This window comes from Hippopotamus amphibius, chromosome 8 (genome assembly GCF_030028045.1).
Source record: "Hippopotamus amphibius kiboko isolate mHipAmp2 chromosome 8, mHipAmp2.hap2, whole genome shotgun sequence".
Lineage (NCBI taxonomy): Eukaryota > Metazoa > Chordata > Mammalia > Artiodactyla > Hippopotamidae > Hippopotamus > Hippopotamus amphibius.
The window spans coordinates 88,934,304-88,949,702 of NC_080193.1; the positions used below are offsets into that span (position 1 = coordinate 88,934,304).

Genomic DNA, 15,399 nt, shown 5'->3' on the forward strand with positions numbered 1-15,399 from the left:
TGTTGTTGTAGTTTTAAGAATGGAAAGGCTGAGCCTCAGGCCCACCAACACCCCCGTGTGCAGATGGGTAGTGAAGGGAGACCCAAGAAGGAGGCTTACCTGAGGCCAGTTTCTTGGACCTGAGCTCTGGAAACCTATACTGCCAGCCCTGAGGAAGCAAATGGTTGGCATCCCAGCATCTGGCCCCTCTGCAGAGGGAGGGTTCCTAGCTGGGGTCCCCAGGGGCCAGTGGGAGTGGTCACTGCGGACACCAGGAGTGTGGGGCACAGGGCGTGGGCCAGAGTGGCAGGGGGCCCTGGCTCTCCTTGGCACATTCCAGGCTCCTGAGAGGGTGGCCAGGGGCCAGGGTGCCGGAGGGAAGGAGAGAGCCTTTTAAGGAAACATTTCTCTGCTTAAAAAAAAAAAAAAATAGAGAGAGACAAGAAACACTGAAACACACAACAAAGTCAGTGGGCTGGCTGGCCAGCTGGGCTGGAATGCACAGCTGTGGGCGGCGGGCGGAGGAGACCGCTGGGGGGCAGCAGGCCGCGAGGGGGCACCCAGGCACCAGGCCCTCGGAGTGGGGGTCCGCAACTGCCCCTCAGGTCTCAGTCCTCAGCGGCGACAGGGAAGGGACCTGCGGTCAGGTCCCATTTTTTCCCACTTCCTTAGGGTGGTGCTGGGGGAGAGGCTCTCCCTCTCGTCTCAGAGGACACCTGTCCATCCTGCCCTTGCTTCGAAATCTGTCCATCACCCCCCTCTTGCTTCCCCAACCCCTGGTCCTGGATGGAGGCTAGATACTCACGCTCGTGTATTGCAGGGGGAGACCGTGGCGGTGGATGTGGCTTGCCGGTGGCTGGGAGGCTGTGGCACCAGCCAGCAGCATCCCCTCCTCCTATAGCCGATCCCACCTTTAGGTTCCCAGCCCCATCCCAGCTCTGGCTGCAAGGGAAGGAGCAGAGCAGGGCGCGCCGTTCTGTGGAATGACCCGCTCCCACCCTGGCCTGAGGGCCCGTGGGTGATAGGAGAAGTGGGGACAGGAGACGCCTGGCCCCATCAGGGTGAGACCTACAAGCCCCAGGGTGGGATTTGGGACCGGGGGTGGGAGGAGACAGGGAGGAGGCCATCGCTAGATGCAGGACTCCTGCCTTGAAGGTGCCTAGGGGACAGCAGTGTCCCTGTGGCTGAAACCGTGTCTGGTGGGCTGAAGGCTGCAGCTACTTCCAGACCTTGCTGTCCTTCTGGCCTGTTCTCCTGGCATCCTCCACCCCACCCCTGGCCACTGATCAGCTGTGTGACCTTGGGCAAGTTGTTTAACTTCTCTGTGCCCCTGTACCTCAACCGGAGGTATAATAGTACCTATCTTATTGGGCTGTTGAAAGGATTACATGAGTTCACATGGGTAGGGCACTGATAATAATGCCTGTTATACAGTATACATTCAATATGCGCTATGTGTGGTAGATATTATTGCTTCCTTTTTTTTGGCTTCGTATATGATTCTCCCAAGTCCTAGAGTAACGTTGGGTACAGGGTGATAGGTACTGAGACTCGGCTCAGGCTTCTTTGTTGGAGAATGAGTTGGGCAGGGAGCCTGCAGCATGGCTGGATCAAGAACCCAGGGATGCTACCTCCCAGCCTCTCCACCCCTTCCAGAGCCCAGGGCACACCATCCCACAGGTTTGGTCCCCGCCCAGCTGGTATGTCAAACTAGGTGGTCGCTGGGGCTGGTCAGATGACAGAACAGGGTCAGGTGAAGAGAGGGCCCATCTGAGGGTGAGGCTTCTGTGAATAGCCAGCTCCAGCTGGGCCTGTAGGCTGTCCCTGTCTGCTCTTCTGGGGTGGGGGGCTGGGTTGCCCACTGTTTGAGGAGGCAGCCACCCTGCTCTCTGGCGATCCACGGTTTCTGTCTGACACCCTCACATCCCAGGGGGAGAGCTTCCCCCTCCATCCCCTCTGTGGGCCCCCGCCTGGTGTTCGGGTCAGGAATTGGAGCCAAGGCTGAGGTATGAGCTCCAAGAAAAACGTGTCCCAGCTAGAAGAAAGGAACACACTGAGTCTCTGATAAAGGCCCCTGCTAATTGTCAGGGCAGTGGTTTGGCTGCCTGGCCCTCGGGGAGGGAGTGTCATCTCAGGGTGGGGAGCAATTTTGCCCCCTCCCTGCCCTCTCCCTCTGTCTTGAGGCCACATGGCCCCCCCACTCCCCCCCATCGGAGAAGAAGACGAGGAGATGACAAAATAATGGCTCACCCGTGGAGGGTGCTTGCATCCTTCAATGCCTTCCACATCTCTTAGCGAAGTGGCCGACTTCCCTTGGAAGAGCCGGCAGGCCCTTCACCTTGGCCAGCTGTGTGCCGCTCTGACCTTTGGGTGAGATACCTTGGCATTTGGGAGAATGGAGGAGGTGACGTCTCCTTTTCTAGAGGTCTTAAACGTGGTTTTAAAAAAATTAAAACAAATCTTATATTGTAGAAAATTCAGACCATAGAGCAAAGAAATCTTTATTCTTATTACCTTAACCCTGGTGCTTTGACCTCCAGTCTTTCTGTATATGTTTTTCCAGAATTAAACAAATGTGATGTCCGTTTCATTTCTGCCTTCTGCTGTCCACCCCCGCCCCCCTGAGTGTTCTTGCCCAGGGATTTTTTTCGTGTTGCCACACAGTCTTCCGACAGATGCTCCTACTCGAGAGTGTCGGTGTTTGCGAGTTGACGGGAGGGGTGTGTAGCATGGGGCTGGGGGCAGCAGAATGATCTCAGGAGGCCCTGGTTTCCTGTGGGGATGATAGACGCTCACCTTGCCTTTCTCTCTTCCTCCCACAGGTGGCTGCCCCCTGCATTCCTCCGTCCAGCCATGACCTGGTGGTGAGTGACAGTCGCTTCCCGGCCCTGCCAGCCCCGCCTCCCCTCTTCCCTCAGCTCCTGCTGCAGCTTGCTGCAGCCCCCAGGGGGCTGGGCCATTAGGTAACGAGGAGGAAGGGGCCGTGTCCTGAGGCCGAAGCTGGACTGGGAGGAAATGAGTCATGACGTCCCTTCATGACGTCATGACTTTGTGAGATGCGGGGTCTCCTATTTCAGTCTTGAGACTTACGTCCTTAGAAAACCCCATAAAAGGGCATCTCGCCCGTCTCTAGGCCTGGCCAGGTGCCTGTTGTCCTGGGGCTTACAGAACCGAGGAATGGCATCTCCTTGCACCTGCCTCGTCCCTGGTCCGGTACCCTTCAGCTGGAGGCGTGACCCACAGAGTCCAGGTACCTGGGCAGTTATGTTCAGGTGGCCTGTTCCACCTCCAGGCTCCTTGGCTGACTTTGCTTTTCTGCCCTCTCTCCACATCCCCCACTCCTCCCTCTCTCCCCCAGTCAGGCTTCCAGAAAAGTGTGGATGGGGCAGAACTCCTATGAGTTATGGGCTGTGGAGAGGGGCCTGCTCCAGACTGATCCCAGCTGGGCTGACTTGGAATGTTTCCCTCCCTGTCCTCTCTCTGCCTCTTACCCTTTAGAGGTCCTCCTGCTCCCCAGCCCAGTGCAGGAGGCAGGCAGGGGGGCCCTGGAGCTTGCAGGGGGAGGGGCCTGTCTGAGTGCAGGTGTGTGTGTGCGCGCGCGCGTGCATGTACGTGTGGAGTGTGTCATGGAGAGTCCCTTTGGGCACCATCAGAGTGGCTGCTGTGGAGGTGCCTGTGGTGACACTGATGTTGGTGGGCGTCTGGGGGAGGTGGCAAGGGTGCCTTGGGGCCCAGGCAGTTGGAGGCATCTGCACACCTGTGCAGTGACTTGCTCAGCCTGGAATCTCACTCAGGTCGCTTGGTCTTTTCTCCTGTAACACCGTGTGCCATATGACAATGGCCCAGTCCTGCCCTCCTCTGGACCTCAGTTTCCCTCTCTGTCAGAGAGAGGGGTTGCACCAGATGCTCCAAAGGCCTTCTCAGTGCTAATACATAGCCCCCCCCCCCACCCCGCCATTCAGGGTTGTTGATGGGAGGAAATAAAGTATGTAAAAAAAAATGATGCAGAAATGCTTGCAACTCTCAGGTGTGTCTTGGACCTAGAGCCGCGTCACTGCTCTCTGCCCTCCCGGCCCGGGCCCTGCTTCGCTATTTCCCCTCCTTGCATCTGCCCCTCCCTTTTAACCTCACTGGGCTCAAACCCTGTGGGCCCCAGCTCTGCCTGGCGGTGCTGCTCCAGATGTGGAGTATTACTTGCGCAGAGCTCGGTGGAAGGTCATCTGACAACAGCAGGGGCTGGGGGCGGGGTGCTGTGGGGATGAGGCCAGAGTGCAGGCCTGATTTGGAGCTGCCAGGGACACATCTCTCTGGGATTGCGGAGGGACACCATGGAGGGCGGCCGGGGAGGGCTGGGATGGATGAGCCCACGTCTCATCGTTTCAACCCAGCTGCCACTTTGCCACTGAGAACTGAATGTGCTTGGTGGCTCTGGGATGGCTGGGGGCTCTGGGGTTTAGGGCAGAAGCCAGATGCCTTACCTCTGGGAGTCTCATGAGGTCTGTGTACGTGAGGAGGGGTCAGGGGTTGGAACAGAAGAGAATAGGTTGGCATTCTAGCTGGAGGGATTGCAGTTAGATACCGGAAGGGACTCCTGCCTGAGCCTGGCTGTGGCATCCTCCCATGTCTGTGATGTGCCCTCTCTGGGCAGGGGGGCTCTCACCTTCGTGGAGGTTGGATCAGCCATCTGGTGGTGGAGTGGCTGTGACACCAGAGGTTTCCCCACCTGAGTCAGGACCTGCCTCCCTCCCTCGCCAGTGGTGGTCAAAGGGCAAGGGAGTTCCACTACCTCCCTCTGGATTCCGGCTCCCCAGGCCCTGGGTCTGCGGCTGTGGACACATCGCTTAACCTTCTGGACCTCAGTTTCCACTCTGCAGATTGGGAGTTAGTGATAGTACCTACCTCATAAGGCTGTGAGGAGAATAAAAGGAGCAAATGAACTCATTGAATTAATCTGTATTCAGAATCTTCCAGTGACTGCCCACCACTTGGAGGAAAGGCCCAGGTACTTCCGTTGGTCTACACAACTCTGCATGATAGACAGATTTCCTCTCTGACCTCATCTTCTAGAAGCTCTCTCGTTCACTCACTCTGCTGCAACCACCTGGCCTTCTTACTGGTTCTCGAACATACCAGGTAGATACTGCCTCAGGGCCTTTGCACTTGCAAAGCTTTTCTGGGCAGATACTGCCAGGCTCTTTCCCTCTTTGAGGCCTTTACTCAAGTGTCTGATTTCCCATCCCCCAGCATCCTCTCTCCCTTCCTTGCTTTCTTTGCCCCTCAGCATGTGTCACCATCGTACTTGCTGATCTGCATTAAAAGGCTCCCCCCACACCAGCAGGTAAACTCTAGGATGACAAGGGGGTTCTGTCCTTTGTGTTCACAGCTGTATCCCCCACTGTCTGGCACACAGTAGGTGCTTGAGACATTCAGCCAGATGCCCGGCACAGATTAAGTGCTCAAAAAACAGGACTGCTGTCCTCTTATTCCTTGCCGGTTGGCCGTGAGGGTCTACTGGGGGGATGGCTTCCAGCGGGAAACTCTGCTGCTGTCCCTGGGGAGGGAAAGTGGCCCAGGGGAAGCCGGGAGAAAGTTTGGCTTCCCCTAGAGAGCACTCAGCACCTGCTTCCTCACGGCAGGCAGGCAGGCAGGCAAGGCAAGTGCTTTGAGCAGGTTCCCAAGCGGGAGGAAAGGGCGGGTTGTATTTTTCCTTCCTTTTCCCTTTGCTGCCTGCCCTTCAGCCTCTGCAGGGCTGGTCTCCGGCCTCCCTGCCCCCTCCCTCTTGCCTCACATTGTGTGTCTGTCTGTTTGTTGAGTTTTCTCCATGTCCCCAGCTCTTCCTCTGGCCTTCTCACCCATCTTACTTCAGTCCTACCCCCCTGGGATCGGGACCGCTCATCCCCGGGCCCAGGATTTCTGCCAGTTTCTGGGCCTTGCCAGCAAACACATTTTGCAACCCGTGCCAGGCCATCCAGGGCAGAGTGGCTTAATCGTCAACCCGTGTTTTCGTCTTACTTAACAGATGTTGCCCAAGGCCTTGGGTAGAAGGGTCTTAGGGTCACCTCCCTCCTGTGGGGTCCACTGTGGGGGCAGGATGGACAGGGGTGAGGGTGTGTTTGCCATGGGTGCTCCTGATCCTTGGAAAGCGCTGAAGCAGCTTTTCTCAACTTCTGAAAAATGAGTCAAAAGGAATTTCCCGAGGGTGATGGCCAAGTGGAGTGACCACCGAGGTGGGCCAGATATGAGCCCTTCTGCACGCACAGCCCGGCACCCCAGAGACCTGGGCAGGGGGAGGGCCATGTGGGCGCTGCTTCTCCTCTGCAGGCCGGCCCCGAAGCCAGTGTTTGAAATGTTCTGTGGAACGAATCCCATCGAATTGCAGGTCGCAGGTTGCAGGTGGGGTGGAGAGTCTGCGGTGGGGAGGTGGATCGGGGATGGGAATTCCAGGTTGTTTTCATCTACAGTAGTAATCAGAGCAATAGCAAAAAGTTAACCCTTGTATGGAACTTTCTCTTTGCAGACCTTTGTTGTGAAAGATTTACAAAGATATACTCATTTATCCTTCACAGTAATGTAGTGAGGGAGGTGGAGGGATTATCCCAACGTCTCAGAGGAGGAACACAGATGAGGCCTAAGGCCACAGGGCTGTTCCAGGGGGGGGCCTGGGATTTCGACTCAGTAGCCTGGCACCAGAGTCCACACGTGTAACCACGATAATGACAAATGTGACTGGCTTGCCCAGCAGCTGCGGTTTTCAGAGCCCTTACCCTGACAATGGGCCACCCCAAGCCCTCAGTGACTTGTGTGGTGGTCTGGATGTGTGAGCCCATCCTGGGGAGGGGAGCAAACTGGGTTTCAGAAAGGCCAGGTGATGGGTTCACAGTCATGCAGTGATGGTGGGGGCTAGGTCAGGAGTAGGGTTTTGGATTCCTGGGTCTGCTTTCTCCCCGGTACCCTGGTGCTTGCTGACCATGTAAATACCTGATATTGCTAAGTGGGCTTCTCCTGGATTTCTTCTAAACAGTGCCAGCCACGTGCTAACCTCTCTGTTTGCCAGCGGGCCTGGGATTTAAGGGCAGGTCTATCCATCTATCTATCTGCCATCCATCCTACCAGCAAACATCTCCTGAACGCCTACCTTGTGCCAGGCACTGTTCTCACGCTGGGGCTGCAAGGTTCTTTTCTACCGAGTGCCAGGGCTTCTGGAAGTCAGGTGAGGATGCAGTAGGCACGGAGCCACAAGAGTGAGAGGACTGGAGGCCATCTAGTCAAATCCTACTCTTTCCCAGGGGAGAAAACTGAGGCCCTGGGATTTTTATTTTTACTCTAATTCATTTTTAAAATTATGGTAAAACACACATAACATACAAATCACTTTCTTAATCATTGTTGAGTGCATAGTCAGTGGATTAAATACATCCATTTCATTGTACAACCATTCCCACCATCTACCTCCAGAATGCTTTTCACCTTGTAAAACAAAAAACTCTGCACCTATTAAATAATCACTCCCCAGTTCTTGCCAACCACCATTCTACTTTCTGTCTCTGTGAATCTGACTACTCAAGTACCTCCTGTAAGTGGATTCATACAATATTTGTCCTTTTGTGACTGGCTTGTTACACCTAGCATAATAGCCTCAAGGTTCATCCATGTTGTAGCATGTGTCAGAATGTCCTTCCTTTTTTAAGGCTGCATAATATTCCACTGTGTGTATATACCACAGTTTACAGATTCATTCCTCTGTTGATGGACACTTGAGTTATTTCCACATTTTAGTTACTATGAATGATGCTACTATGAACATGGGTGTATAAATATCTCTTCTCATCCCTGCTTTCAGTTATTTTGGGTATATTCTCAGGAGTGGAATTGCTGGATTATATAGTAATTCTGTTTTTGAATTTTTTGGAGGAACCACCATACTGTTCCCACAGCAGCTGTACCATTTTATCTTTTTTTTCTTCTTTTCTATTCTTTTCTTTTCTTTTCGCTCTCTCTCTTTCTTTCCCTCCCTTTCTTTCTTTCTTTCTTTCTTTCTTTCTTTCTTTCTTTCTTTCTTTCTTTCTTTCTTTCTTTCCTTTCTTCCTCTTCCTCTTCCTCTTCTCCTTCTCCTTCTTCTTCTTCTTCTTCTTTTTTGATAGTAGACATCCTAATGGTTGTGAGGTGGTGGTCCTGAGATTTTCAAATGACTTTCTCAAGGTATGCCTGTGTCAGATCTGGGGTGAGGAGGCACCGTGCTGCCTCATGGTATAAGAGAAGGGGAAGCATGTGGAGCCCGCCAGCCTGGCACTGCCATCTTGCTCTCCATCAGGGAGAGTGGCAGGCAGTGCTTTAGTTCATTTGAACTCCCAGCCCTGATGCATTTCATCCAAGGGCACTGAGTGGGCCATAGGTGGCCATCTTGGGAGATTTTGAAAAATGGAACAATGCCAGGAGAGATGAGCCTGAGAGGGTCTTGATTTTCAGAGGAGGCGGCAAACTCTGAACATTGCATTCCAAAGAGGATTCCCAGAATGATGAGGGAGGTTCAAAATCCAGTTCGTGCACCACCTAGACTGCTTAGTCTGGAGACGGAAAATACGGGTGGGTGCAGAGTGGGAGTGAGACCATCCTGAAGGACCAGCTGGCTTCCTTTCCCTTGCTCTCCACAGAGCAGAACCTCGTAAGTTGAGGGTCTCATAAAGAGGAGGAGACTTGGGTGTAAAGAAGAGCTTTCTAACACCTAAAATGGCCCATCGGGGCTGTCTGGGGCAGTCGCTGTCACTGGAACACACACTCACTGATGCCTGTGAGGGTACAGATGGGAGTTTCCCTCCCTGGGGGGGTCCTTGGGTAGAAGTCCTCAGGGCCCACTGAGGTCTCGCCCTTAGGCTGGGCTGTGAAGGGACACGGTCCCCAGGAGGTCAAGGCATCCATGAGTGTGCTGACCACCTCTTCTTTGACCCCCACTGGGAGAAGTCCTAGTTGGATGATGCGGCTTGCTCTCCGGGGACCCTGTTCAGTGGGGGGGAGAGAGAACTCCACTGTGGAAATGAATTAGTGCTCTTCTCAGGTGTTCTGACCGCAGGTGGCCTTGGAGTCCAGGGAGGGCAGCACAGGGCAGCAGTCCATCTGTGCTGCTCTGGTTGAGGAGGTCTGCCTCCTGTTCCAAGTCCAGTTTAAGATTTGAGCAAATGAAAGAGAGGAGGGAGGCAGAGAGGGCCTTCCGGAAGGTGGTAGGGCCCAAACAGAGAAGGGGTAGGGCCTTGGCACAGACGACCAAGCCTGATGGGGGCCGGAGCGAATCCAGTGCGCTTGCTGAGGGGGGTGAGGGGCCAGGCAACCTTGTCGCACGTTGGTGGCCCTGGCTGGGATGCCGCTGGGAAGAGCCCGAGTGTGGGAATAGAGGCAGGAATAGCGTGGCATGGTGGTGGGCACTGATGAGATGGGAGCAGAGGTGCAGATAGGGGAAGTGGAGGCTACCCGAGGAAAAGGGGGCCACATGAGGGAGGAATCCAGAAGCCAGGTTGGGGAGCTTGAACTTGTGGAGCCAAGCACTAAGGGCCATTGTGGGTTCTTGAGTGGGGAAGTGACCCAAAGCAGGCTTTGAGAGCGGGAATCTACTGCCAGCTGCGGGGTGTGGCTCGGTGGCGAGGGGGCTGCCAGGAGGGCTGGGTAGACCAGACGGGGCGGGTGCAGGTGCTCAGCGTGGCGGGGAGGATTTGTGCGAGGGCAGTCAGAGGGGCGTGGAGGAAGGGCCTGGGGTGGCATAGACTCCCAGTGCCCCGGCTGAGAGGGAGGAGAACAACATCCACGGGGAGGGGAGCGTGGCTGGAGGGGGCGAGAAATATGCCAGCCTGGCTCAGAGCCAGCCCTGGGGAGCGCGTGCGAGCAGGACAGGGTTGGAGGGTCCGCAGTTGCCTGGCCTTAGCACCCTGGAGTTGGGTGCTGGGTCCCTCAGGGTGAATTGGGGGGGTGGCTAGGACAGGAGTGGGCTTGCCGGGTCCCCTCCCTGGGAGAGCAGGGAAGATCAGCCATCACATTCCAGTCAATCACATCCAGCCTGTTCTGCTGCTCTGGTGGCCGCAGCCTGCCTGGGAGAGGATGTGGCCCCTGGAGCCGCTTCACCCGAACCCTCTCGGGGCCGGGCTGCCGGTACCCTCCCTCCAGCCCCTTGCCGTCCGTGTTGAAGCGCCCCCTTCCTGGGTTGCCGGGAAATAACGTGGGGCAAGGGGCTGACCTCAGCTAGTGTGGAGCTGGCCACCCTCCCCGGAAACTCAGTGTCCGCATTTGCCCGAGAGAGACTCAGAGTGCCCCTCTGCTGCCAGCCCAGCTGGCGGTGGGCTCTGCAGGGTGCTCTCCTGGCCACGCCCGTCTAAGTGCCTGGGTAATGGTGCTTCCCTGCCCTTCCCTTTGGCGTTCAGTCCCCTCTTCATCTGCTTAGGGTTCTATTTTGAGAGGGAGTGAGCCTAGAATAACGTGCTCTGGGTCCTGGGGCTGAGGACATCCCCCCAGTGCCCCCTGCCCTTCGCTCGCTCCCTTCCCCTCCTGACAGGCAGGCAGAGCTGCCCCTGACCTCACAGTCTGTCTGTGGTCCGTGGCAATAAATGTGATGTCATGGGGTCTTTTTGGCCTGAAAAACTGCCCGGATTCCAGGCCTCCCAGGGGGCAAGAGTGGAGAGAGCTGGAGGGGTGGAAGGGGGGAGGGTGCGAGGAATTTCTGGACGGAATGTTCCTCCGGAGGCTGAGTCCGCATTCTGCGCCGGCTCCCCTCCCCCCCAGTCCAGGGCTTGAGCACCTCCCCCCCTCCGCTATGGCCCTCTGCCTTTTCCTTCCTCCAAAACAGCAGCCCACAGATACATTTTTTCCCAGCTCACCCTCCCTGCAGGCCACCAACGTGTCCTACTGAGTGAACCTCCAGGCAGTCATCCCAGCCACCCCAGCCTCTGCAGACCAGCCCCTCCTTGGGCCCACACCGTTGGGGGTGGGTAAACGCATGGAAAGGGCTTATGTGTCTTTTTTTGGGGGGAAAAAAAAAAAAAAACCTTGAGGAAAGGATGTGCAGCTTCCCTTATCCACCCTGTGGTTCACAACCCCTCACATTCAGGAAGTTCTCTCTGATGTCTGATCCCAGTCTCTCCTACTGCAGCCCATTTCCTCCTCTTCCTCTGGAAGTGTATTGAAGAAGCCTCTTCCTCCTGAGGATCTGAGACAATTGGTCTTTAAGCCGCAGAAAGCTTGTTCCCAACAGGAGGGCAGTTGATTAAGAGCAAGAGGAAATGAATGAAGATTATGGCCAGGGAGAGGAGACAGAGCATGAGGGAGATGTAAGGGGAGGCCTTCCGACACCAGCTGTCCTTATCTACAGGCTGTGTGACCTTGACCAGGTTATTTAATCTCTCAGCCCCTCAGTTTCCTCACCTGTAGGATGAGGTAGTGCTTGCTTTGTGAGCGTTGGTTATGAGCACTGATGATTACGAAAGCAAAGAGCCCAATATTTAGCCCAGGGCATCATTAGTACCTGCTGAGTAGTTGTTGTTAATTCGATAACATTATGAAAAGGCACCTGCGGGCCAAGTCCAGGAAGAGGTAAGGCAAGTGAGGCACCTGGGGTACAAAATTTGGGGAGGTATTGCTCTCAGGGTTGTGCATCCTGATACTAAATGCCTCCTTACATTTTCTGCCCTGAGAGCCTCACTCTAGTCCCTCCCTTGCTCCAGACTCCTGGGTTTGAGGCCCTAGGGCAGAGTGATCCACAGAGAGCAGGACTTGGTGGTCAAGTGGCACCAGGTCCAAACAAACCCTGCCACCTGCTCCTGAGCTGGATTTGAGTTGTCCTGCCTGGGGGCAGGAGGCATTCTGGAAGACCCCTGGTGGGGCAGTGAGTCAGCTGCCCTCAGCTTTGGAAAGCCTGGGTTTGTCCTGGGATTGGGCAGGGGGAGGGGCCAGGCGGGGGGCGCCGTCCTTGTCTGCGTTCAGCCTGCTTTATCCTTCTACAGCTGAACCTGAGGAAGAAGGAAGAGCAGAGCCCACCAGCAGGCACCTGCTAACCCTGCCTGCAGTTTGGCTTGGCACTGGGGTAAGGGTGGGTGAGCTCAGTAGTGGGCTTTATAAAACCTGGATGCCTACTGGAGTCCTGCCATGCACCTCACTGTGAGAGGCTGGGTGAGTCATACCTGTACCTCTCTGTACCTCAGTTTCTGCCTCTGTGAAATGGGGAGGGAGGACATGGTGTCTGAGGAGTGCTTGCAAAGGCAGTGTGTGTGTTCGTATGCGCACTAAAGGTACGGTGACAGCCAGGGCTTGGTGGGTCTCTGCCAGCCGCTGGAGCTCTGGGGCTGTGGCCTCAGGAGACCACAGCCCTGATGGCCTGGGAGCTTCTGCTAGCGTACCCAAGCCTCCCTGCAGGGCCTGGGGCAGGGGTGACCTCAGGGGAGAACCCCCCCCACCTCCGCCGCCCCCATCCTGTTACCAGTTCCCTTGCCTTTTTCATTCCCAGTAGCCCCAGAGCAGGCAGCGCCTGGGAAACAGAGGAGCAGGACTCAATCCCAGGAGGACTGGGGGAGGGGAGGGGTGGGGCGCGCTGCCTGCATGTTGGGCTGTGTTTGCAAACACTGCAGGAAAACACTGGGTGTTGAGGTCAGAGGGGGTGTTTGGAAATTTTTAGCTCCACAGAAAGCCTCTCCACCAGTATGTTGAAGCAGGCATCTGATGGCTGGCCCTGTGGCCAGTCTCCAGCTGGCGTGGGGAAGGGGTCGGGGCAGAGGGGCTGGTGCTCAGATGGTTGCTGGCAGGGAGAGAAGTTTCTCTTGTCCTGCTGAGGCCTGTGGTTTCTAATATTGACTCCCTGGTCTGCACTGTGCCAGACCTGGGAGGGGCGGGGCAGGAGGGTCAAGGTGGGAAAGGGCGGGGCAGGCTGGGCTGGGAGAGGGCCTGGCCTTGGGCCTGAGCTGATAAATAACAGTTCACATTTACTGAGCACTTCCTAAGTGCCAGGCCCTGTTCTAAGTGCTGTCTGTGCTTCATCTCATTTGCTTCTCACAAAATAGGACCGTGCAGTCCTGCTGAAGAGCAGCAAGGACAAAGTGACCCGCTTGAGGTCACAGAGAGAGCAGAGAGAGTCAGGACGTGGCCCGGCCATCTGCTGCCAATGCTGTCAGCTTGGACCAGTGGTTTTCAAAGTGTCATCCTCAGACCTGGAAACCTGTTAGAAATGCGCATTCTTGGGTCCCTGTCTAGTCTACTGGATCCGACCCTCTGGGGAGGGCCCGGCCACCTGTGTGTCTGTCGACAGCCCTCCAGGTGATTGGGAGGCACACTGATGTCTGAGCCCCCAGCTCTCACTCGGCTCTGCCCAGTTGATGTTTCTTAGGAGGCTTTCCCCAGAGCAGGATGAGGGGCTCCTCCGGGCCAGCTTCTCCATCCCACCCTATTTCTGCCCTTTCTGACCCCCCCTGTCAGGGAGGCTGATTGTGTGCACTATGAAGAGTGAGGGCTTTGGAGCTGGGAGATCTGGGTTCAGACTCAGTTCTGCTGTGTAGACTCTTCAGGCAGAAGGTCCCTGTGATCTGCCCTCCAGGCCTTCTCCTCCCCACAGGAGGCCGGGGCAGCTCAGAGCGGAGGCAATTGGGCCATCCTGCTCAGTCCATGGTCTCCACGTGAGCATTATAGAGCCCTGGACCAGAAGAGATGGGCGGGGCGGTCAGAGGGCTGGGGCAGGCGGAGGACTCCCCTGGGTGGGGCCAGGTGGTGGTTGGAGGCTAAGGGGAGAGCCTGGTCCTGATGGTCAGGCAGCTCCTAGAGCTCCGTCTTGGGCAGGGATCCCTGGGGATTTCCTGTGGGCTCATTTGGCTCCTGACCGCTGGCCAATGGCTCAGGAGTGGGGGCTCTGGGGGTGGCTGGGTGAGGATTAGGGCTGGGCTGGGTGGGGACAGAATGTGGTATCTTGACTCCCCCTGCAGAGCCATCCTCAGACTCCAGGTGGGCCAGCCTAGGGGGCTGGGAGGGGCTGACTGATGTGCTTCCCCAGCTCCTGCTCTGTTCCTCCACCCTGTCTTCCTTCAACCGTCCCAGGCTGCCTTGACCTTGAACTACACAGGAGGTTTCATCCACCTGGAAAGAAGTGTTGGCTTCAGCCTCCCGTCTCCCAGGCAGTAGGGGGAAAGTCTGGGCGTTTTTAGAAAGAGTACTACTGCCTTCAGCTCAGCCCGCTTCCTTCCTCCATGCCCAGTTCTCCTCCCAGATGCCAGAACCTTTCAGAGGTCATTCTGTCCATTCCCCTGTCTTCAGACATGAACAGCTCACCCTGAGGTCCCAGGGATGGGGTTTGAGCACGGGTTTCCTATTCTGAGGCCTACTTTCTAAACCTGGCCCACAGTCATCTCAGCAAAGGCTTGTTTCCATGACCTTGACGTTCATGTCCACGTCCATCTGTGCAATTCAAGGGCCCCTCTAACCACATCACTGAGTTGGAAATGGAGCCCTGGAGACTGTGGTCAGGGGGTGGCCCTGGAATGGGAGGTTTCTCTCTTGTTGTGGGGGAGTCCGAGGAGCCCACGTTTCAGGATGCCTTTAGTAGGAAGCACTTCTGACGTTCTGAGCAAGGGAAGGATGGCACCAGGATGAGGGACGGGATCAATCCAAAGGTGTTTATTGATGGCTCGCTGCGCATAAACCCCAGTCTCTGGCACGAGGGGTATAGCAACTGAGTTGGTAAAAATGCTGCTTTGAATCTGTTTCGGAGGTAGGTGGGATAAGAATCACAAATAAAACAGTAGTTGAGGAATTAGACATATTCTGACAATGAGATTATTCATGCAGATGAGGACCAGATAAGTAGCTCAGACAGTAAGGTTTATTGGAATTCTGAGATGGGAATGAGAGACCCCTTTGCTGGGGTGTTCAGGGAGGGCTTCATGGAGGAGGAGAGCTTGTAGGAAAAAAGGAGAAGCTGTTCCACAAACAGAAGCCTGGATGTGGGAATAGCAAGAGGTCGGGATGGAACAGCTTTCGGGAATGGAAATTGAGGCCTGTGAGGGGGCAGGGCCAATGGTGCGGGCGGCCCTTGAAGGCCCACTGAAGCGTGAGGACTCTGGCTGGCCTGGTGTCCGGGGCTGCTGTGGTTTCGCACAGCATGAGGCATAGAGACCTGAGATGGGGTTCCAACCTCTTGTCCCCCTTAGTAGTTGATGGCTTTGGTCCACTCATCTAATTTCTCCTTATTTGTAAAGTGGGGCTCAAAGGTAGTAATGGTACCGACCTCACTGGGTTTTCGTGGATAAATGAAGCGGCCAGTGTAGGTACAGCTGCCTGGCAGGTAGGAACAAGAGTCACTCACGCGCTCCTGTTCCTTTGTGAGGGGTCAGCGACTGTCAGAGTTAGGGGCCCTAATGAGGTCTGTCAAGCTGGATGGTTCTAATACCAATAGGATTGTCTTTCATT

The 15,399-nt window shown here is 55.7% G+C and overlaps 1 protein-coding gene across 9 annotated transcripts in view; it reads left to right on the forward strand.

The window, feature by feature from the left end:
* Positions 1–15,399, forward strand: part of TNS1 (tensin 1) — a 225,851-nt gene that overhangs the window by 109,220 nt on the left and 101,232 nt on the right. For all 9 annotated transcript variants that reach the window (XR_009055069.1, XM_057745122.1, XM_057745131.1 and 6 more), the window contains one exon: positions 2,802–2,843. Coding sequence is in view for 6 of the 9 variants with exons in the window: in XM_057745122.1 (XP_057601105.1) it covers positions 2,802–2,843 (42 nt within the window). In the remaining 3 variants the exon portion in view is untranslated. The remainder of the gene's footprint in view (positions 1–2,801; positions 2,844–15,399) is intronic.